This window comes from Mercenaria mercenaria, chromosome 1, assembly GCF_021730395.1.
Source record: "Mercenaria mercenaria strain notata chromosome 1, MADL_Memer_1, whole genome shotgun sequence".
NCBI classification, from domain to species: domain Eukaryota; kingdom Metazoa; phylum Mollusca; class Bivalvia; order Venerida; family Veneridae; genus Mercenaria; species Mercenaria mercenaria.
The window spans coordinates 73,256,781-73,278,880 of record NC_069361.1 but is presented as its reverse complement, the minus strand read 5'-3'; the positions used below and the strand labels follow the sequence as shown (position 1 = coordinate 73,278,880).

Sequence of the window (22,100 nt, the reverse complement as noted above, 5' to 3'; positions counted from 1 at the left end):
GGGGGTGTATGTTCAAACCCCGTCTCCTCCAACAAAATTCTTTCAGCCCACTACAAATTTAGTTACATTACACCTGTAAAGAAATACGATTCTCATGTTCTATTATTCTTACGAATTGACTCGGACCCAATGTAAACAGAAAGTGCACGGAGAAATGCAAGTATAATTTGTTATTGTCAAGCACAGATGTGAAAACAGTTTACCTGAAATGGTATATTTTAGCTATGTGCATGGGGATCAACACTCTATTTTCTCAAACATAAACAAAGTCTAGAAAATTGCAATAAAATTTAACGCACCGTACAGTCATAAGTTTTATCAAGTATGACAATGACTTTGGTTTACACCACCAAATTTGTTGTCGTGGCACGTAATATATAAATGTCGATAAACATGTACTAGATCATATGTCCTTACGACAACTGACATTTTGTCTAAATCTAATTAGGATTAATGAAGAAATTAATGTCGTAGAGTGTTAACATAGTAAATACATAATTTTCCATATATCAAGTGACCATAACTCTAGATTAGTATGTAGAATCATAGGCACGGGTCCAGTGTATATTTTTGTAATATAAAAAATCCCTTTTTTCACACAAATATACTTTTTATATGTTAGTCAAATGAAAACAAATGATAACAAAAAATCCGGTCACAGTATCATATACTTTGAATATGAATATACATCAATGTATGTGATACTGTGACCGGATTTTTTGTATTAAACAAAAAATATACACTGGACCCGTGCCTATGTGTAGAATCTGTGAATAATTCAGCAGAAAAAATAACTCTTTTTTAATTAATTAACCGTACTTCATATTGTAAAACTGGAAATGAAGTCTTTTAAAAGTTTCTAACAGAAACCAGGAAGGTCTAATACGTATCAGTTGTTCCAGCAGAAACCAAGTGCGTCGATGCTCCAGAGTGGGCCCTGTGCTTTATCCGGAAGAATAAGAATAAGGAAGAAGAAATGTCCACGGTTCCTGGTCCCCCTATGTACCAAAAACTTCTGTAAATGGTACATATTATTAACTGCTCTCGGAGGCAGGGGTCTCGCTGGGTACCACCAGCTTATTGTCGCCAGGTTTCGAACAAGTAGTAAAATAAAGAGAGAGACTGGGTCGCCATCCGTTGTAGGAATTGACCAATCAGTCTCTCTCTCTCTCTCCCTCTATCCCTCTCTCTCTCTCCCTCTCCCTCTCTCTCTCTCTTAACTTGTTTAAAATCATATAGTTTTTTGTCTTCCTTTATCACTTTTTCTGGATGTGGTATACTCTATGTTAAACCGAGACTATGTCTATGTCTATGTTATACTGCTCATCAATCGTTATCGATTATAACTAGCAGGCGCTTTGTCAGGGATAGCTGTTAAAAATAATAAGAATACAGAGATTATGTGCATCTCAAAGATAAAGTAAAAAAACTATTTTACAGGTCAGGTTAAAAAGTAAAAGCAGGAAGTTGAATTAGAACTGATAGAAGTGTGGTAGCTGCCCAGCAAATACTTCTAAGCTGGGACTAGCTTGCAAAGACACATGTAGACTGTTCCACAGACGTATGCTTCTCGGAAAAACAGGAGTTTGAATGATAATGTGTCTTGGAAAAAAGTGGCATTATTTGATCTTGCAGTAAGACTTCAAGAACAAAACATTACCTAAACATTGATATATAAGCCTGTCACTAACTAGAGTGCCTTAGAATCAAATGACAGTTAGTTTATACATAAATTATTTTAGATCGATTGTGAAGCAAGTTCTACAACTTACATTAATCACTCTCGACACGTCATTCCTGATGGAATCCATCGCCGCGATGGTGTCAGAGAAGAGAAGCCAGTTTCCGATTTAAGGCTGATCGTCAAGCAAGGGAACTACTGGTACCATTTTTTCCGTCTTTGGTATGACGCGACCGGGGGTCGAACCCACGGCCTCCCGCACTCGAAGCGGACGCTCTACCACAAGGCTATCGAGGCGTTTATTCCTGTATTTTGAAGAGAGTGGGAGAGAGATTGGGCCATAATCTTTAGGAAGGCTGGACCACTCAGCCTTTCTCCAGGAACAATTTCCTTTTTTATAATTCTTCACTGAATCTATTTTAAATCGTATTCCTGCTAATACGTTACACGCATGATTACGGAGAGTGAACGCGTGATGACAACGGTCGTCAAGAGAAAAAAATCGACGTAAATAAATAATTGAAGGATGTTATAGGAACGAGTTGAGTGAATAATAAAATGCGAGGTTCTGTCGAGCACTTTATCAATTTTATTTAACTCGTTTATTATATTCAATGAGGAAATACACGAAAAATAATGTAACATTCTTTTATCACATGCTAGCTTTTCCAGCTGAAATATAAAACATCTTTCTCTACCTATTACAGACTAAATCAATTTGACCAACGTCTCTTATACGTAGATCGACGTCAACTTCGAAGCCTTTTTACACTATAGTGCAATACCAAATAAAACCTGTGAAATGATCAACTGAAAGCAAGCTGCATAGAACGCAACCAAGCAAAATAATAATAGACTTTGTTTGATTAAGCCTTTTGGCTTTATTTCACTCCCACGACATCAAACATGTGATAAACTATAAAACTACCTCCTCTTCACATACATATTTCATTGTTCTGTCCAAATGGAGCGGATGCGCCGTTTCAATATTTCCAAGACTTACTTCCTAGACATAAATCAACATGGACTTGCTGCTCTGTTTGGAGATATGCTTCCAAGACATGTTGCACAAAACATATTGGATATGCTGCTTTTTGCAGACTTGCTTCCTAGATATACTGCGGATAAACTAGAAGAACTTGGAACTGCTGCTTTTTTGACAACTTGCTTTCTAGACATGCTGCGCATAAACTAAAACAACTTTGACATGCTGCTGTATTTAAAGACTTGCTTCCCTAGACATACTTCCTAGATATGTTGCACTTAAAATAATACAACATTGGTATGCTACTCTTTCTAAAGACTAGATCCCAAGACTTGCTGCGCTTAAAATAAACTTGGATTTACTGCCATCTTTGAAGACTTTCTGCGCAAAATAAACAAACAGCTTGAACAAATATGCACCTTACCTTCTTTGTGAAGACTTCCATTCTATTTAAAGGCTTGCTTGGATTTTGAAGACTTGATTTCTTTCATATGCTGCAAACAAACAACTTGAGCATGCTGCACTTTTTAAAGGCTTGCTTTCTTTAATAGACTTGCTGCGTATAATAAACACACAACATGCAAGTCTCGTTGAATGCTCATTTTCATAGACGTGCTGCGAATAAAAAACGAAAAACTTGAATATGCTACTCTCTGAGACTGACTCTCATTTTGAAGACTTACCTCCATTTTGAACTTGCTTTCTATTTGAAGACTTTTCTATTTGAAGACTTGCTTTCTCTCTTAAGACTTGCTTTATAGGACAATGCTGCACATTATAAGCACACGTCTTAAAATGGTGCTCGTCAGGAAGACTTGCTTTCCCTCTGAAGACTTGCTTTCCTAGATATGCGGTGCTTAATAAACACACAATTTGAACATGCTGAGTTCATTGAAGACATTCTTCTTAAAAGATCTTCTTTCCAAGACACGCTGCGCATAATAAACACATAACTTGAATATGCTGCTTTCTCTGTAGACTTCCTTCCTTTTTGAAGATCTGCTTTCCAAGACACGCTGCGTAAAATAAACAAACAACTTGAACACGCTGCTTTCTCTGTAGACTGCCTTCGTTTTTGAAGATCTGCTTTCCAAGACACGCTGTGCATAATAAAGACATACCTTGAACATGCTGATTTCTTTGAAGACTTCCTTCCTTTTTGAAGACCTGCTTTCCGAGACACGCTGCGTATAATAAACACATAATTTGGATATGCTGCTTTCTCTATGCCTTCTTGTTGAAGATCTGCTTCAACACTGGCTGAACCTCTGATATGTGTTTTTGTAGACTTCTCCTTTTGGATCTCTTTAACAGCTGCGAACTAAACAAACATTTGAACACCTGCTTTCTTTGATGACTTTTTTAGATCTGCTCTCAGACACGCTGCCATAATAAACACATAACTTGGATATGCTGCTTTCTCTGTAGACTTCCTTCCTTTTTGAAGATCTGCTTTCCAAGACACGCTGCGCATACTAAACAAACAACTTGAACACGCTGCTTTCTTTGAAGATTTGCTTTCTCTTTGAAGATCTGCTCTCAAATACACGCTGCGCGTAATAAACACAACTTGAACATGCTGCTTTCTTTGATAACTTTCTTTCTGAAGGTCTGCTTTCCAAGACACGCTGCGTATAATAAACACATAACTTGGATATGCTGCTTTCTTTGTAGACTTCCTTCCTTTTTGAAGATCTGCTTTCCAAGACACGCTGCGCATAATAAACACACAACTTGAACATGCTGCTTTCTTTGATGACTTTCTTTCTGAAGATCTGCTCTCCAAGACACGCTGCGTATAATAAACACATAACTTGGATATGCTGCTTTCTTTGTAGACTTCCTTCCTTTTTGAAGATCTGCTTTCCAAGACACGCTGCGTATAATAAACAAACAACTTGAACACGCTGCTTTCTTTGAAGATTTGCTTTCTCTTTGAAGATCTGCATCCCAATACACGCTGGGCATAATAAACACAACTTGAACATGCTGCATTCTTTGAAGACTTTCTTTTTGAAGACCTGCTTTCCAAGACACGCTGCGCATAATAAACACACAACTTGAATATACTGCTTTCGATGAAAACTTTCTTCCCTTTTAAAGATCTGCTTTGCATGACACACTGCGCTTTGAACAGGCTGCTCTTTTCAAGATTTTCTTTCTCTTTAGCTTTTTCTTTAGAGACTTGCTTTTCTAAATATGCTGCTTTCAACAAGCTCACAATAAAAATGCTGCTTTATTTGAGAACTTGCTTTTTCTTTGAAGACCTGCTTTCCTAGACTTACTGCGCTTAATAAAAAAAAAAACAACTTGAACATGCTGCTGTCTTTGAAGACTTACATCTTTCTCTTTGAAGACTTGTTTCTTTCGCTTTGAAGACACAATAAACACACAACTTGAACCTGCTGCGCTCTCGAAAGATTGCTTTCTTTTTGAAGACTTTCTTGTATGATAATAAACTTGAACATGCTGCAGTATAGATGCTTCATTTTGATGACATACTTACCTATTGCTGAACTTGACTGTTTCGCGAATTTTTGTCAAATGAAGGCCTACGCCACAAACCATATGCTTTATTGTTTACGTCGTCATTGACAACGTTACAACAACGTTAATTACGTCACATCCGCCATCGATGTAAATCATTTCCCTGAACCGCTGTGTTTGTTTCTAAGACTTTTTCTGCTGCTTTTCTGCAAATGTTTTGTTTAAACGTGTTTAATTCCTTTAATGGGCGTTCAACCCGCGTGGGCAGCTGAACAAAACCACAAAACTTACCAGTCACTAAGATTAAACGTGAAAAGATTGATTTTACATATAAAAATCATGCATTTTTATGTTGTTAGCGTTATTGAAACCTTTATTTTCAGCAGTTGCTCAAGTCTGCTTGATGTGTTGTTTAGTTTCTGTTGATATTGAATTCAGTTACATAATTTCTGTGAGAAAATGCAATACTTTCGTTTTTAGCTCATCTGTTTTTTTTGGGGAAAAAAAGATAAGTTATTGTCATCACTTGGTCGGCGTCGGCGTTGCCTGGTTAAGTTTTATGTTTAGGTCAGATTTTCTCCTAAACTATCAAAGCTATTGCTTTAAAACTTGCAACACTTGTTCACCATCAATAGCTGACTCTGTACAGCAAGAAACACAACTCCATCCTGCTTTTTGCAAGAATTATGGCCCCTTTTGGACTTAAAAAATATCAGATTTCTTGGTTAAGTTTTATGTTTAGATCAGCTTTTCTCCTAAACTATCAAAGCTATTGCTTTAATAAAACTTGCAACACTTGTTCACCATCAAAAGCTGACCATGTACAGCAAGAAACACAACTCCATCCTGCAAGAATTATGGCCCCTTTTAGACTTAGAAAATATCAGATTTCTTGGCTAAGTTTTTCGTTCAGGTCAACTTTTCTCCTTGACGGTCAAAGCTATTGCTTTAAAACTTGGAGCACTTATTTGCCATTAAAAACTGACTCTGCACAGCAAGTACCGTAACTCTACATTGCTTTTTGCAGAATTATGGCCCTTTTTGGACTTAGAAGATCATGGGTAGGACAATATTTCTATTATACAGAGACAAAAAAGTAGGATGAGCGTCTGCACCCGCAAGGCGTTGCTCTTGTTTTAATATTACGACTGACTGACAAAATGATCATCCTTGACATTTTTTGTTACAGAATTATTTTCCATACAGTATTTACAGCTGATACATTTTTTCCCGTTTATTATACACACACATTAAATGTCAATGACGTATATTGATTTAGGAGTGCCAGTTTAACCCGCGGGATACGTTATTGCCATTTTCGTTTATAGGGGCCTCCGTGGCAGAGTGTTTAAGGTCTTTGACTTCGAATCACTTGCCCCTTATCGATGTAGGCTCGAGCCTCACTCGGGGCGTTGAATTCTTCTTGTGAGGAAGCCATCCAGCTGGCTTAGCCTACGGAAGGTCGGTGGTTCTACCCAGGAGCCTGTTCATGATGAAATAATGCGCAGAGGGGCACACGGGGTCTTCCTCCACCATCAAAGCTGGAGAGTCGCCACATGACCTAAATTGTGCCGGTGCGACGTTAAACCCAACAAAACAAAAAACAACAACAGCAAAAATTACGTTTACGGTTATTGATACGGGCAACTGGAATATTTCTTGTATACATTTATGTAGAATTCTTCCCTTCAAGGAAGCCATCCAGCTGGCTTACGAAATGTCAATGGTTCCTTCCAGGTGCATGCTTGTGCCTGAAATCGTTCCCGGGGGCACCTGGGGTATTTATATACCATTTAGAGCTAAGTAATGACGTCGAGACTCAACACAACAACAAAAAAAAAAAATGGACAGCTTTGGTACTATCCGTAGTAGGGTATGTGATAAAGAAGTATAACGTTGTGTTATATGTGAAAATTTAAATGGAAAAAAAAAACAACTTTAAAGTTCTATTAGATTTATGATAGAAATATTTAAATATGACGGAGATAGATACTTTTGTGTCCATGTTGAAACCTACCTATTTTAAATTCATGTTTTGAATATCTAGACTATTATAATGTTTAAAATGCATATCTGAATTTAAATTTTGTCCAAATTGACTTCATTTGAACAAGGGCGGTAATTTTCAAAGGATGCGTAAACTTAAATATGATATAAGAACTAATGTATTATATTTATCAGAATTTATTAGAAATGCAAGTTTGTAAAATTATCAAATAATCAAGGCCTTAGAGAGGGTTCTCGTCTAATTTATTTCGGTTCAAAATTTAGATGCGCAGGAATTGAACCACGAGGGCATTAGCCCGAGTGGTTAAATATCGACGTATTTGAACGATGAACCGTTGTAATTTTGACGATAAACCACAAGATGGCCTTGATTGTTTTCATTCTTACATACTCATTAAAATATTTTGATAGATATAATGCTGGACTTTATTTATCCTATGTGTAATGAACCGGAAGTCATGCGGCAATTTGACGTCATAATTAACGTCACAATGTTCTCTTACCAATTTGCTAATTGCAGAATATACAGAGCATGACGTTCATCTTTGTTTAAATAATATGCAACGTACTTTTTTGACCAATCAGAGCGAGTTATTTTTAAAAAAATATGGCTTCTTTTTCCTTAAGACCAATGTGACCGTACCAATAATTTTCGAAGAACAGATCTACACGCAGTAGAGCGTCGGCTGAATGCGCATGCGTACCAATGACCGCCCTTTTCATCGTATTTCAAAGGAAGCCGACACATTTTTGTTAGTCAAAGGTAGGCGGAGAATCCGACACGACTGACTGCAATTCTGATTGGTCAAACGTAGATTTCACACTATGTCAGATAAGAGTCCATGAAGAGAATTCTTTAAGCTACGCTCCGTTTCCCTCCCTATCGGTTTCTTTTTCACGAAGAATTCACTTCATAAACTCTGTCTATAACAATATGACTGTAGCAAAAATGTTCGAAGAACTGAAGAGCGTCGACTGAATGCGCATGCATACCAATGACCGCCCCTTCGTCGTATTTCAAAGGAAGCCGACACATTTTTGTTAGTTAAAGGTAGGCGGAGAATCCGACACGACTGACTCTGCAATTCTGATGGGTTAGCTATGTCCATGAAGAGAATTCTTCGAGAAAAAGAAACCTCGGTCGGTCACTCCGCTACGCTCCGTTTCCCTCCCTATCGGTTTCTTTTTCACGAAGAATTCACTTAATGAACTCTATCTATAACCTGGCAATCAAATCGAGCCATGTTAGAGTGCTTGTATTTCTTATGACTTTCGGTTTAATACATAACTGTCAATGTAAATAAGTGACAAATATGATACAGTAGTTTTTATAATCATGTCATTTCTTTGGTAAAGTATCGTATGTTTATTAAATTTATACTTATATTAAACTTTTTTTATCTTGGTTGTGCAACGAGTATAGGAAAATCAAATTTTAAAAATACCTGCAGTGATTACTAACTTAATCACAGGTCCCTTATGGTATGGCATTTATACAGTAAATATACCGTATAAATGCCATACCATATGGAAATTAGTCGCGATTAAAGTGTTATAGGGGGCCTCCGTGGCCGAGTGGTTAGAGTCGTTGACTTCAAACCATTTGCCCCTCATCGATGTGGGTTCGAAACCTCATTTGGGGCGTAGAATTCTTCACGTGAGGAAGCCATCCAGCTGGCTTACGGAAGGTCGGTGGTTCTACCCAGGTGCCCGCTCGTGATGAAATTGTGCACGGAGGGGCACCTGGGGTCTTCCTCCACCATTAAAGCTGGAAAGTCGCCATATGACCCAAAATTGTGTCGGTGCGACGTTAAACCCAACAAAATAAATAAATAAATAAATAAAGTGTTATAGTGACCAAAATCTGATTAACCACCTTTAAACTACTGAAAATCGTTAAGTGCAGCAGACATGTTTATTCTGTTAATGATATAAATAGCTCTGATCGATTCCCGACTCTTTGGTTTAAAAGATCTTGAAAAATCAATTACATATTATTGAATAAAATACTAAACTACAATACTTGCATAAAGCAAATCGATCAATAAGCTTGAAACCAACACTTGTTTAAGTCAAAATAAACTGGAAATCAAACTTAGGGACACAATATTAAAAAAAAATCATGGCAACAGGAAGTAAACTATTTGACGGGAATTTGTCTGACTTTGGCGTGTTTTGTGATGGACATCCGGAGATGACTTTGGATATTATATGCCGGGACCATGACATGGTGCTGTGCTCTGTCTGCGCTTCGGAAAAGCACATGTGAGTTAAAATAACTTTATAACAACTTGATATTCAGTATTATATAATTTGTATCTCACGTCGGTTTATCTAACACGTGAGTAACAAGAGATTTTATAACGGGACAATTTGGAACTCAGTATCATAAAAATTGTCTCACGGTTTTATTATCATATAACGGTTTACATACTATGAACAAATACAGTGCTATACTTTGAATCGAAAATTTTCAATTCGTAATAAATGTTAAAAGTTAAATGTTAGTGCAGAGATTGATTTATTGACTAATTTGAATAAGCTTATAAATTTTATATTTTGTAGAGCTTGCGCCAGACTAGAACCTATAACAAATGACTTTATAAACACCATGAAGAAGAAAGATTTCAAACACTTTGGCAAAGACTTATCCGAAATGAAACGTTTATTGTCCAAACTGAAGAGTAAAAGAGAGGAAGATAAGAAGAAACTACAAGAAGAAACGGAAGTGGCCGTAAAGGAGATTGAAGAGTTCCGGAAACTCATTGACTGGGTTTTGGATAGAATGGAACGAAAGGGTAAAGAGTATATACAGAAGAGATACAAAGAGTTAAATAAGGTGGTAACGCAAGAAATAATGAAGTGCGAAGAAATGCTTGCTTTCTTCGAAAAGATGAAAAGTCATTGGAAGTCTTCGAAAGATCTGATTTCCGTTGAACAATTTGTGAATATGAAGAAAGGGAGGCAGATGATGGAGAAAGCACAAAAACTTTGTGACACAATGAAGAATCATAAGCACAGAGAAATAGTTAAGTTTACCGTGGATCCGAAGGTAGAGAACTTTGCTAGAAATCTGTCGTGGTTTGGGAAAGATAGAACCTATCTTTCATTTGAGCAGCCGTTGTCTTTTCCACGTTTGCATGAAATAAAGCATGAAAACCAGTTTGATATCAGGGTGAAAGGAGACAAACATGTTTGCTGTGTGGTAGATATGTGTCAGTTACAGGACGGGACAATTCTTACAGCTGACCTTGCTAACCGCCGGTTGAAGCAGCTAGATGTCTTATACCACGTTGTTGACACGTGTGATCTGCCGGGTGACCCTGTTGCTGTTTCTAGTGTAGATGCAGAGAACGCTGCTGTTGCACTTCACAATGGAACTGATACTTTGATTCAGACCATACAATTGAAAGATAGTCTGCTACTTGGAGATTCTTTTACTATTCCAGGACGATGTAAAGGGCTCACTTGTTCCTCAGACGCAGTCTATGTCTCGACAGGTGACAAAATATGCAAGTACACTATAACAGGAGAACATTTAGAAGAATTTAGCACTGGAGGGGCTATTGGGAGAATATGCCTTACTTTGGACTACAAGAAAGTTATTTTCATTGGTGATCACGACAGACTTGGTGTGATGACTAAAAGCGGAGAAGCGTGTAAAGAAATTCAGATTCAGAATTTAACGTCTGAGAATGCGATTGCCGTTGATTCAAATGATCAGATAATGATTCCAATGCTTGACTCCCATAGTATTGTGCAATACAGCCATGACTTACAAAAGCAAGGTGATATAGCTGGACCGTCTAATGGAATTAGAAATCCACAGTCAGTTGTTTACGATCGGATCAATAACAGACTGGTTGTTGCCATGAAATTCAAGAATGTGATTAAAGTGTTTGAACTTAAATAAATAATACATGTGATAGTTTATACAGTACTTTATCAAATGGATAATCTTGATGCCTTTCCTGAAAATTACAATTTATTTATAAGTACGGTTAACATTTATGTGACCAGAATGCTTTTAATGTACCTTTGAGCTGTTTGCAACACTCTGTGTAATGCATTTAATTAGAAGGTTTAACCATCATCCACGTATTCAAGTCAGTGTCTTATTAAACCCATCTAAGTTGTTACCTTATTAGTTAACCTGAGTGCTATGAGCTTGGGGATGAGCCGTTGTGACCACTACTTAACCGTATGCACACCATAGTTCGTTCATACTTTCTCAAACTTCATCTGCTCAGAAGTTAATGAGCTTGGTCCATACTTTTGCGAACGATTCCTGAGTGTTCATGCACCAACATCTTTCAAATTATTTTGATTCACCAAAATGGCCGCGAGATGATGTTTTTATTTTTCGAAAGTATTGTAACTGTATTTTAATTAAAAGGCAAATAATTGTTTCGCACCGAGACGACGATATGCATAATGTTGAAACTTAAACCGCAGGTCAGTTTTCAAAACAATGTCACATGACTCTTTACCAAAATGATTCACGAGCACTTGTCTGCAAGTTCAAATTCAACACGTGTTCTAACTATTACTATCTATTCAGGTGGGTAATCTAAGGCCGTCATGACCATTTTTTCATCCTTAATGTCAACATCCTTAACCAGCATAATCTGACTAGATCATACTTACAACAACAGTCTCCACTTTTCTTAATATCTGTGTTACATAAAGCAATCTGAGCAAAACGGAATACTTTTTAATAAACAATATCGCATTGCCTGACTCTGTTTTTGTAACTGGCTAGAGATTGTAAGTCGCAGATGTGTCTAAATGTATATATGCGTTATTATGGTTATTGTTAGTATAAAGGTATACCGGTATATGCATTATTTCGTGCTTTTGATAAAACTGAATTGTTTGTAATGATAAATAGAGATTACTACATGTACATTCGAGTTGTTGGGGATTTTGTGGCCAAGTTGTTACCATCGTTGACTTCGAATCACGTGGCCTTTACAGTCAGTTCGAGCCCTGTTCATGTCGTCTTGCAACAAAGACTTTAAGTTGTTTGCGGGAGGTCGGTGGTTCTACATAGGTGCCCGCCCGTGCCTAAAATAATGCACACGATCCACAACCACTATGAAAAGGCGGAAATTGTGCCCGTGTGGAAAGCAAAGTGAAACAAATAACCAAGGGTATTACATCGCAATTGACTAATACTCACTGCAATCCCTGATATCCTGCTAAAAAGGATTTTTTTAATTATATGTAATTATATGGACTGACAATCAGTCTGTTAGGAATAAAACCTTAAACCAGGTTCAGCGGGTTATTGTCCAATATTTTATTTTCTTAACGTCTATTTCCAGAATGGATGATATAAAAGATGTTCAACTTGTGGAGTGCGAGAAGTCAAATTACATCAAGCCGATACGGGTTTTATTCACACAGGTTATTTATTCCTTTTTACTTAGTACATGGATAATGTCAGTTTGGTAGAAAAAACTAGTCTGGAATAAGGAAAGCGTAAATCTAGTGGTTAATGTACCGACCGCTCCACCCCAGGGGTCGTGGGTTCGGGCCCAACTTGGGTCAAGCCACTCCTCATGTGATACGAGTACTGCTTTTTTTCAGAAAATGGTCTCGAGAATACTTCAAATAAGCTTTAATGTTTTCATCGCAATCGAGCTGAAATAAATTAGTTAAAACTAATATAATATATTAATAATTTTCTGTGTAAAATAAGCTACCTCTTTATGAAAATATGCATGGGACCCAGATATAGTTAGGTTCCTAGTCTAGCTTCCGGCTTGTGCGGCTGTTGGTGCTTGTCTTAGTCGTGTATGTCTGCATTTACGTTTTTTATTTATAATTCTAGTTGATTTGTTTTCGTTTCCATTACCTTATATATAAAATACTGGATTCGATGTCTTGTTTAAACAACTACAGTAATATGTTTTAATTCAGTTTTCATTGATGGTTATAAGTATATTTTTCCCCATTTCAGAATGGAAGGAAGAGAGCATGGGATGCTATGAAGGTTCATGACAGGCAAGTGATCACATACCCACTGCATCAGTTCTTTTACAGTTGTTCACTTTGCTCTCTTCTGATTATGCAATTACAGAACAGGTGGAGAAGTCCTTGACAATTAGCTCCTGAATCCCCGGTGGTGTTTTTGTTGGTGCTTTGGCTTCTGCAAAGCAACTGAGTACATACAGATACGATTCTATGGGTTTTGATTTATCTGTGTATCCTTGCACGAGCATATTGTTGTTTTAAAGTATATTCCTGTGGTCACTGTTACATGTGTATAAGGGATTCACCTGGGGGTTTGGCACCAGTACATTCGACTGGTAATTTTGCGATGGACCGTTCTAAGGCGGTTTCTGTGGTGTTCCTTCTTCAAGTTTGTTTGTTGCTTCTGCGTTTTTATTTATTGCCTCCATTTGTGTTTATACATGTGCGCAGTCGGTATACACACGTACCACTATATTTATGTGGAGTGCTGTATGGGTAGTTGCGTGCTTTGAATGTTTTAAATATAGATTACTTCACTGGTATTTTATTCTTAGTACTTGTAATATTTCCGTTTCATTTTATTGTATGTATTACGTACGTGAATGTAAGTAGCCGAACATTCGGTCGCATTTTAATGGTGTTAGTTACGACGGAGGTAGTTTTGAGCTCGACTATACGAAGTATATGTAGAGCTATTCTACTCGTCCTGGCGTCCGCATCCACGTCCGCTTCAACACCTTGGTTAAAGCTTTGATGCACTTTCACTTTATCTCTCCCATACTTGATGGATTTGCTTTAGACTTTAAATAGTTATTTCTCCTCATTACCCACATCATACGACTCAAGGGCAATAACTTCCGGTCCAGACACTGGAAATTTCTGAGATGCTCTTGAGTGTCTCCCACCTAACTAAGAGGCCTGTACTGGTTCTTCCCAGTAAAGAAGGCTTTGCGTGTATCGGTGCTATACACCGCGCACGTTAAAGAACCAGACTGTCTATTCGCAGAGAGCTAGGCTAAGTTAGCCGGACAGGTCTGTATCTAAAAAGGATTTCTCTCTATCTCTTCTGGGGACTTTATCTCACTCTGTCCCTCTGGTCAGATCGCTCTGTGTCTGTACTAGTAGAGGATGAATTTCGCGCCCTGTGTGGCTGCGTTTGCTATATGTAAAGCGCTTTTGAACGTGTTTATCATGAAAAGGGCGTTATATAAATCTGGCTAATAATAATAATAATAATAATAATAACTATTGCACCAATATTTGGTGAATTACCCCCCCTTTTTACTTCGAATTTCAGGTTAAAGTTTTAGTGCACATTCATTTCTCTGTTATTACTTAATGGATTTTATTCAAACTTAAAATAGTTGTTCCACAACATCACGTATATCATTTGGCACAAGGTCCATAAGCCTGGTACCAATTTTCATGAATTATGTCCCTTTTTACTGAGTATTTTTGGTCAATTTAAGGTTAATTTTGATGCATTTCACTATGTCCCTGTTTTACTTAATCGATTTGCTTCTGCTCTATCTCTTTTATTACTTGATGGATTTAATTCAAACTAAGAATATATATATATATATAGTTGTTCTACATTATTACCCACATGATATGACACATGGTGGATTACTCTTGCAGATTTTCTATGAATTATATCCCTTTTATACTTACTTAAGGTTTTAATACTCTACCTCTGTCTAAGGTAAATATTTAATACATTTGATTCAGACTTAAATTATTGTCCAATATAGTCATCCACATTGGAGTCAGGAAACATTTCAGTGGCAGCTCTAGTTTTCTCAGATGTACCCTCTTGCACTATCGAGCATCGAAATATCGAGCATGCTGTCTTCTTTGACAGCTCTTCTTATGAAATGTTTGTACCTAAGAAAATTAACTGAAATATCGCTTGCATAACTCCGATGGAAGTATTGAATATCTTTCTTTTTCTGTTTGACAGATATGTTCAGTTTATTGTATAAATTACTTTTTTGATTGTAGCGTAGCAATATTGATCTACAACTCAAGCCGAAATGTGTTTATCCTTGTCAAGCAGTTTAGACCAGGTAATTAATACATATACATGTATGTTAAATTTTGAAAGAACTACCGACATTTCGCAGACAAACTGGATTGCTTCTTAGCATGTAAAACTCACGGAATTTTGGGACAAGTGACTCGAAGTTAGCAGGCATAACTACTCCACCATAGAGACCCGCTATACAGTAGGAGACATGCTTAACTACTTATCATCATTGTTGAAAAGATAAAATGAAATAAACGAATAATACCACACATGAAGACTGGAATATTTTTTGTTTTTGTCACTCTATCAATTTTCCGGGTGTTTTTTTTTTGGCATTTGGACTGTAATGGGAGGTAATGTAGCTGCGCACAAGTTTACCAGCAAAAAGTACTGTTCAATGCCACGGTGGTTATAATATGAAGTGGCTGACTGATGTTCATACTGTATAAAATGGATTTTTTATTTACATTATAGCTGTGTACATTAACGCCGCGAAATCCATGCAGGATGAAACAGGTAATGTGACCATAGACCACACGAAATACCCGGGCTCTCTTGGGTTGACCTATGAACTGTGCGCTGGTATTGTGGATAAGGAGAAATCTGTTGCCGAGATCGCACAGGAGGAGATTCTAGAGGAATGCGGGTACAAGGTCACAACAGAAAGTCTGCGGAGGATTACAGGATTTAGGTAAATTTCTTCCATTCTGGTAGTCATTTATCATTGTCTCTGTATAGCTCCCAAAATTCGGTTAAATATTATTTGCAAAAAAGGTTTATTTCTAAAACATTTTTAGTGGGGAATGGGTCACACCGACACAATTATAGGTCATATGGCGTTTTCCCAGTTTCTCTGCGTGGAGGAAGAGCCCAGGTGCCTTTCCGAGCATTATTTCATCACGGGCGGGCACTTTGGTAAAACCACCGACCTTCCTTAAGCCAGCTGGATGGCTTCTTGGCGAAGAATTCTATGCGCCAAGGGAGACTCGAACCCACATCGGTGAGGGACAAGTGATTTGAAGTTGGCGGCCTTAATCACTCGGCCACGAAGGTCCCATATTTGCAGAACAATGCATGATGTTTCTTCAAATGACTTTTTCCCATTAATAAATTAATATTGTTAAACAGTGTTATCTTTGTTAGGTATAAATTTATTATCATTCTTACAAATCTCTGATGTAAGTATGATGCTATTATCTTTAGACAAGTTCTTTGTTTACCTTTCTAAGTTATCTCATTAGAAAGTTTCAGCTATCAAAGTGAAACGTTGTTTATGAATTGAAGAACCGAAGTTTGAAAAACAACTTTTGATCTTAAATTTTATGCCAGGCAGTCTTGTCTTTCTTTTAGTTGCAAACATATTTGCTACGACTGTTTAGATATTCAGTTTGGTGACCAAACAGTTTTGCAAAAGTTCATATTCACTAAGTGCTGCGTTTGCATTTCATTTGAAAATGCTGGATTCTAGCTTTGCCTTGCGACACAGTCTTTAATACAACAGGGATGACGGAAATGTATGAATTTAGTCTACATTTGGGTACTTAATCCTATTTTTATTAATTTATATAATCTTAATAATTTTCACTGTTAACGCAATAAAGTTGTTGTATCCTTTTTAAATTTTCTGGTTTGTTTTCGCATCCTCATAGAAATTTCAAGTTAGAATAAACTGGGCAATGTTTAGTAAATCAGTCGGAATTATGTAAGGTATTATTTCCTAATCTTTTGGTCAGTGCATGAATAGTTTACTTGTGCCTTCTGTTACTTCGGAGAACAAGTTAGTACAGTTACGGTATCTAGTAACTGGCCGCAGTAGTGTAATCTAAGTACAAGTTATAGATCCTTTATTGACATCCTGATGCAGTTAAATTTTGTACTAACTGAGCGCAGTGAAGTGAAAGTTATAACTAAACTCATTAGAAGGTCAAGGAATGATCTAATACCCGTTTATAGATTAAGAAGTAAAAATGTAAGTAACTGTTAGAAACCACTAAATGATCTACTTAACGGATTCACTGAATTGGTACTGTATTAACTCTTTTCGGGAAAATATAAATTATGAACCAAGAATTTATGTCATAGTGTAGTACATTAATATACCGTATTTATTTATAGAAATGGTGTGGGTACGTCAGCGGCTTATCAAGATATGTTTTATGTTGAGGTAACAGATGAAATGAAAGTTTCGCCAGGGGGAGGTAACCAACACGAAGGTGAACTGATTGACATTGTTGAAATACCACTTTCTGAGGGAAGGACTTTTATGATGGACGAGTCGAAACCAAAACATGTTGGAGTTATGTTCGCTATTATGTGGTTTTATGAAAATATACAATCAAAAAAGGTGTAGAATCATTTGTGGTAAATTTAAGTGTAGCATTAAAAAGTTATGTAGTTAAAACACTGAACTTTTGTTATAAAGGCTATAATCAGAACGTTATACAAAAGTATATGGGACCAAAGACTTTGGCTTAGATCATATGATGGAGAAGTGAGTTAAAGTGACATTCCAGTTCAGCCTATGTAGAGTGTGAGTTTAGACTGACTTACCAACGGCCCAAAAATTCTTTTCGATATACCTTGATGCACCAAAATTGCTGAAACTTTTTAAACAACGTTTGAAGGTTTGGTGCGAAACCGTTTTAACGCATATGAAATAAAGAATAATGTACAATCGTTTCGCACCAAGCCCTCCATATACTATGCAAGTCTATTGCTTAACTTTTCAAGGCACAAGACATGGTAGAGTACTCATCAAGTACCTGTATTACTGTCTTACTTAGTGGACGTAATATATTGTTAATCAAACATTTGTTTGTCTTGGTTTTAGTGTGCAAAACGACAAAGCGTAGGCATAGGAAATCAATTATAGAGAGATCAATATAAATGTACCTTTACTAATCCTACCAGGTGTTCTGTATTACAAAAGTGCTTCTGTTGTGACATTTTGATACAAGCAAAACTGTATTATCTGCACTATTATTTACTTACTGGTACTTCATTTTAAGCTTGACTATTCGAAGAATAGGGGAGCTATCCTACTCGCCCCGGCGTCGGCGTTAGCGTGAGCGTCACACAAATGTTAAAGTTTGCGTACCACCCCAAATATTTTCAAAGTCCATTGAGATATTGCTTTCATATTTTGCATACTCGTTTACCATCATGACCCCAGTCTGTAAAAAGTAGGAGGCAACTCTATCAAGCATTTTGACTGAATTATGGCCCCTTTTCGACTTAGAATAAATGTTAAAGTTTGCGTACCAACCCAAACATTTTCAAAGTCCATTGAGATATTGCTTTCATATTTTGCATACTTGTTTACCATCATGACCCCAGTCTGTAAAAAGGAGGAGGCAACTCTATCAAGCATTTTGAATGAATTATGGCCCCTTTTCAACTTAGAATAAATGTTAAAGTTTGCGTACCACCCCAAACATTTTCAAAGTCCATTGAGATATTGCTTTCATATTTTGCATACTTGTTTACCATCATGACCCCAGTCTGTAAAAAGGAGGAGGCAACTTTATCAAGCATTTTGACTGTATTATGGCCCCTTTTCGACTTAGAATATGCTTATTGTAATGTTAAAGTTTTACTCATTGCTTATTATTATACTATCAAGCACTGAGAATAGTCGAGCGCGCTGTCCACTGACAGCTCTTGTATTATTGTCTTGTTAAAAGTAAGTTGACATATACTTAGGTACCATGTTTTGAGGGGTAAATCAAACAAAAATGAAAAAATCCTAAACGTTTTTGTTGTGCAAAAATGTATGATATTGTGTCTAAAACAGTTTTCATTTTCCACTCAATTGTGTAATTGCAAGGGAAGTAAACTAATAGATATCTCTGCTTACAAGTACTAGCCCCAGACAAAAGTTGTCATTCTTCGTGGATCACAACTTTAAATTAAAAATTTAAAACTTCTGTTATTGATATTAAAAAAAACTATCATAAACTTCACATTTGTGAAATCATTTTTGGTTATTTCAAGGACTTGGAAATCAATTTCTAGACTTTATTTAATGTATTACTATCATTGAAAATTTTAGGGTCTATCTCTACAAAGCGTTTACACAATTACGATAACCGCAGTGTAGCGCTATACTATGGTAGTGATATTGTGTTATAGTTATGTCCCTTATATAAGGAGAAATACAAAACCGATGTCAAGGATTGTCACGATTGTGTTAATAAAGTGTGAGTGGTAATTTACATCCTGAAGTGTTTAATATTTGATGACATGGGAAGGTATTGTTTTACCTTGTAATTAGACAGTGTAAATGCTAATATGGTAAATGATACGCTTTTCCCAGAAACTGTCAAGCTTACAGAATGAAACAGAAGTTAAATGAAATACTAATTTCAACCTACGTCATTCCCCGCGTCTGTGACCCTATGAACGCAGAAGAGGACCGAAGATGAATAGTATTATTTTTACCAATTCAACAAGTTTCACTTGTCTGAAAGTGCATTAAATATTCTCTCTGTACTCTGTGATTTTTTTCGCTCACCTAAGCAAGTATTTGGAGTGGCTTACGTCCGTACACATTTTCTTCTATTGACATATCATCTGAAATCCGTTGGTGGCAGTTGATGACATTTGACATAGACGGTTATTGGGTGGTTCTTCTTCGAAATCATTATAACGGTTTTGCTGGGTTGCACATAAAGGGTTGCCAGAGCTTAAAACAGAAAAATATTCAAATGACATCTCATAATTTAAATCATTTCACAGAAAGTTTGCTTATATGACCCATTGAAAAGTTTGTACAAATTATTCAGATTAATAAAAAATGTGAAGGCTAGGGTACATGATTAACATGCTTGTATGTATATAGCGGGGATCTCTCAATAATCTTGTAAGCAAGTTGTGGTCCTATTTCGAAGTAGTTTCATTCAAATATTCATTTGGTACATGTATCCCCCTATGAGGTTTGTTCAAATTATTCCGATTAGGCAAAAACGTGGACACCATAGCTAAAATAGAAGAAACTCCTAAACCTCAAGTGCGTTTTTGAAATGATTATACAGACATGTTTCTTTAATGACTTTATCAAGATAAAACTAGTTAGATTCTTTATATGGAGGCATTGACAGTTTTTTTGACCGTATGTAAACAGTTGAAACTTGAAAATCTCATCACAAACTGCCGGGTAAATTTCAGAATCGTATCACAGAAATGTCCCTTTGCTGGGTACCCCACTACCACAATTGTTCAATGAAATATGTCCAAGTATTATTCGGAAGCATAGAACACGACCTGGCAAAAGGTAGGGATGAATCTATTCATGAAGGGTAATGAAATACACAACACCACCCTCTCCCTTAGCACTTGCTTAAGCGGAAAACTGTTACATAAATTGATTTGACGATCCCAAAAGATCAGAAAATATATAGCAAAACCGAGTCCATTTTGGTTTGTTAAATATTGGCTACCAGATGCGGGCTAGATGTCACTAAGTGGATTTTTGTATGCATATCTGTTTCTTAGATAACTTTAAAAGTTGTTATCTTGTGAAAATTAGGTGAATGCCTCTAGAACCGCCACATCGATCTTGTTTTCTCAGTCTTGTCACAAAATTGATGCTGTGGAAAATGTTTTTCTTTATCTTTCTGATAAAAAATGTATTGAACCTTGTTGAGAAATACAAAACATACTTGCAACAAGATAGTGTTTTAATGTGTGTCTTACATTATTTTATTTATTTTAAGACTTCGTCACTTTTTCAAAAAGTCACACAAAAAATAAAATGCTTTTAATTATAATAACCCGGGTGTGCAAGGTTGACACATATGGTCGATAAACAGCCGTCATGAAATTAGGATTTTGTTACGATATTTTTTCATAATAACGAAATTCGTTCGTTTTATAAATGACATTTCTGCCTGTTTTTTTTTTTTGTACCGTATTAGGTCGTAAATTTAATTAAAAATGTAACATTATTCGATGATACTGAAACTGCAACGTGTCACTGGCAATCTTTCCGATGTACAGTGTACTTCGATTTCCGCTTTACCACTTTAAGAGATATCTTGAGATAGCTTCCACGCATGCATGATTTGTCGTATGTTGAAGGAAGAGGAGTCGATGAAATAAAAACAATATAGAAATGATAGAGATTAACATACATGACTGTAAGTAAAGTAAAAATACCCCATTATAAAAATCTTCTCTTTTTTTTAAATAACGGTATATTTGATTATAAAAATCCATGTACATCGTCGTTTAATAAGTTCTTGTTATTTCCGTAAACATGGCAATTTTTAATGTATGCTTTTTCATACAGCTTGGCTGATAGACTGATAAAAAATTAGCTCAATAAACCTTTGGGAAAACTGAATAATATTATTTGCATTATTTTAATAATGTATATAATTAAATGCATTTGTCAACACAACTCATGGAAATAACACATTTAAGCCTTATAAATGTGCACGTTTTGCCCCTTTTCAATTTCAGTTTCAGTATTACGTAACAATGTTGCTTAAAACAAAAACAGAAAATTAGTGACAGTACTTGGTTTTACGTACAGTTATTAGGTTAAGTTTGGGGAATGGAATCTTATTTAGCTATCACTTTAAATGATACCACAGCAAAAGGTTATTGTTTCTGTTATTGCTAAGGAACAACAAGTTTACATACAGGCAGAGGATGACTCTTCAGAGGGCATGGAAGAGGCATATGGTGTGGTTAAATGCCAAATGGTTTTGACATACGTGTTACCATACTGAAAGACACTGTCAGATGGATTTTTTAAGTCTGAAACAGTAACAATCTTTTCTAAATAACAATAAGCACTTCTGAGTCAGTGCCTTACCATTATGGCTGAAACAGGTTGTAGTAAGTCGCCTAACGGAAGTTTCAACTTGACCGCAGTTTATGCAGTTCATTAAGGCCGTATAGAAAACACCTTTAAGTAAATACGGGTTTCA

General features: G+C 36.4%; 3 protein-coding genes across 5 annotated transcripts in view; 2 read left to right on the top strand and 1 right to left on the bottom strand.

Annotated features, from left to right (window-relative positions):
• LOC123534208 (adipocyte plasma membrane-associated protein-like) overlaps window positions 1-413 on the bottom strand; it is a 77,677-nt gene extending 77,264 nt beyond the window's left edge. For 2 of the 3 annotated variants that reach the window (XR_008372302.1, XM_045316344.2), the window contains exon 1: window positions 204-412. Coding sequence is in view for 1 of the 3 variants with exons in the window: in XM_045316353.2 (XP_045172288.2) it covers window positions 204-232 (29 nt within the window). In the remaining 2 variants the exon portion in view is untranslated. Of the gene's footprint in view, window positions 1-203 lie in introns of all 3 variants that reach the window. The other variant, XM_045316353.2, reaches the window with a different exon arrangement.
• LOC123534224 (uridine diphosphate glucose pyrophosphatase NUDT14-like) lies at window positions 91-18,941 on the top strand. Its single transcript, XM_045316373.2, has 6 exons — window positions 91-156; window positions 12,488-12,569; window positions 13,126-13,169; window positions 15,141-15,205; window positions 15,640-15,856; window positions 17,281-18,941. Exons 1-6 carry the CDS (start codon window positions 95-97, stop codon window positions 17,513-17,515), a joined length of 705 nt encoding a protein of 234 aa, XP_045172308.2. The 5' UTR covers window positions 91-94; the 3' UTR covers window positions 17,516-18,941.
• LOC123534204 (uncharacterized) lies at window positions 9,108-11,253 on the top strand. Its single transcript, XM_045316333.2, has 2 exons — window positions 9,108-9,425; window positions 9,726-11,253. The coding sequence occupies exons 1-2, from the start codon at window positions 9,283-9,285 to the stop codon at window positions 11,071-11,073; spliced, it is 1,491 nt and encodes a 496-aa protein (XP_045172268.2). The 5' UTR covers window positions 9,108-9,282; the 3' UTR covers window positions 11,074-11,253.
• Window positions 18,942-22,100: the final 3,159 nt, after the last annotated feature.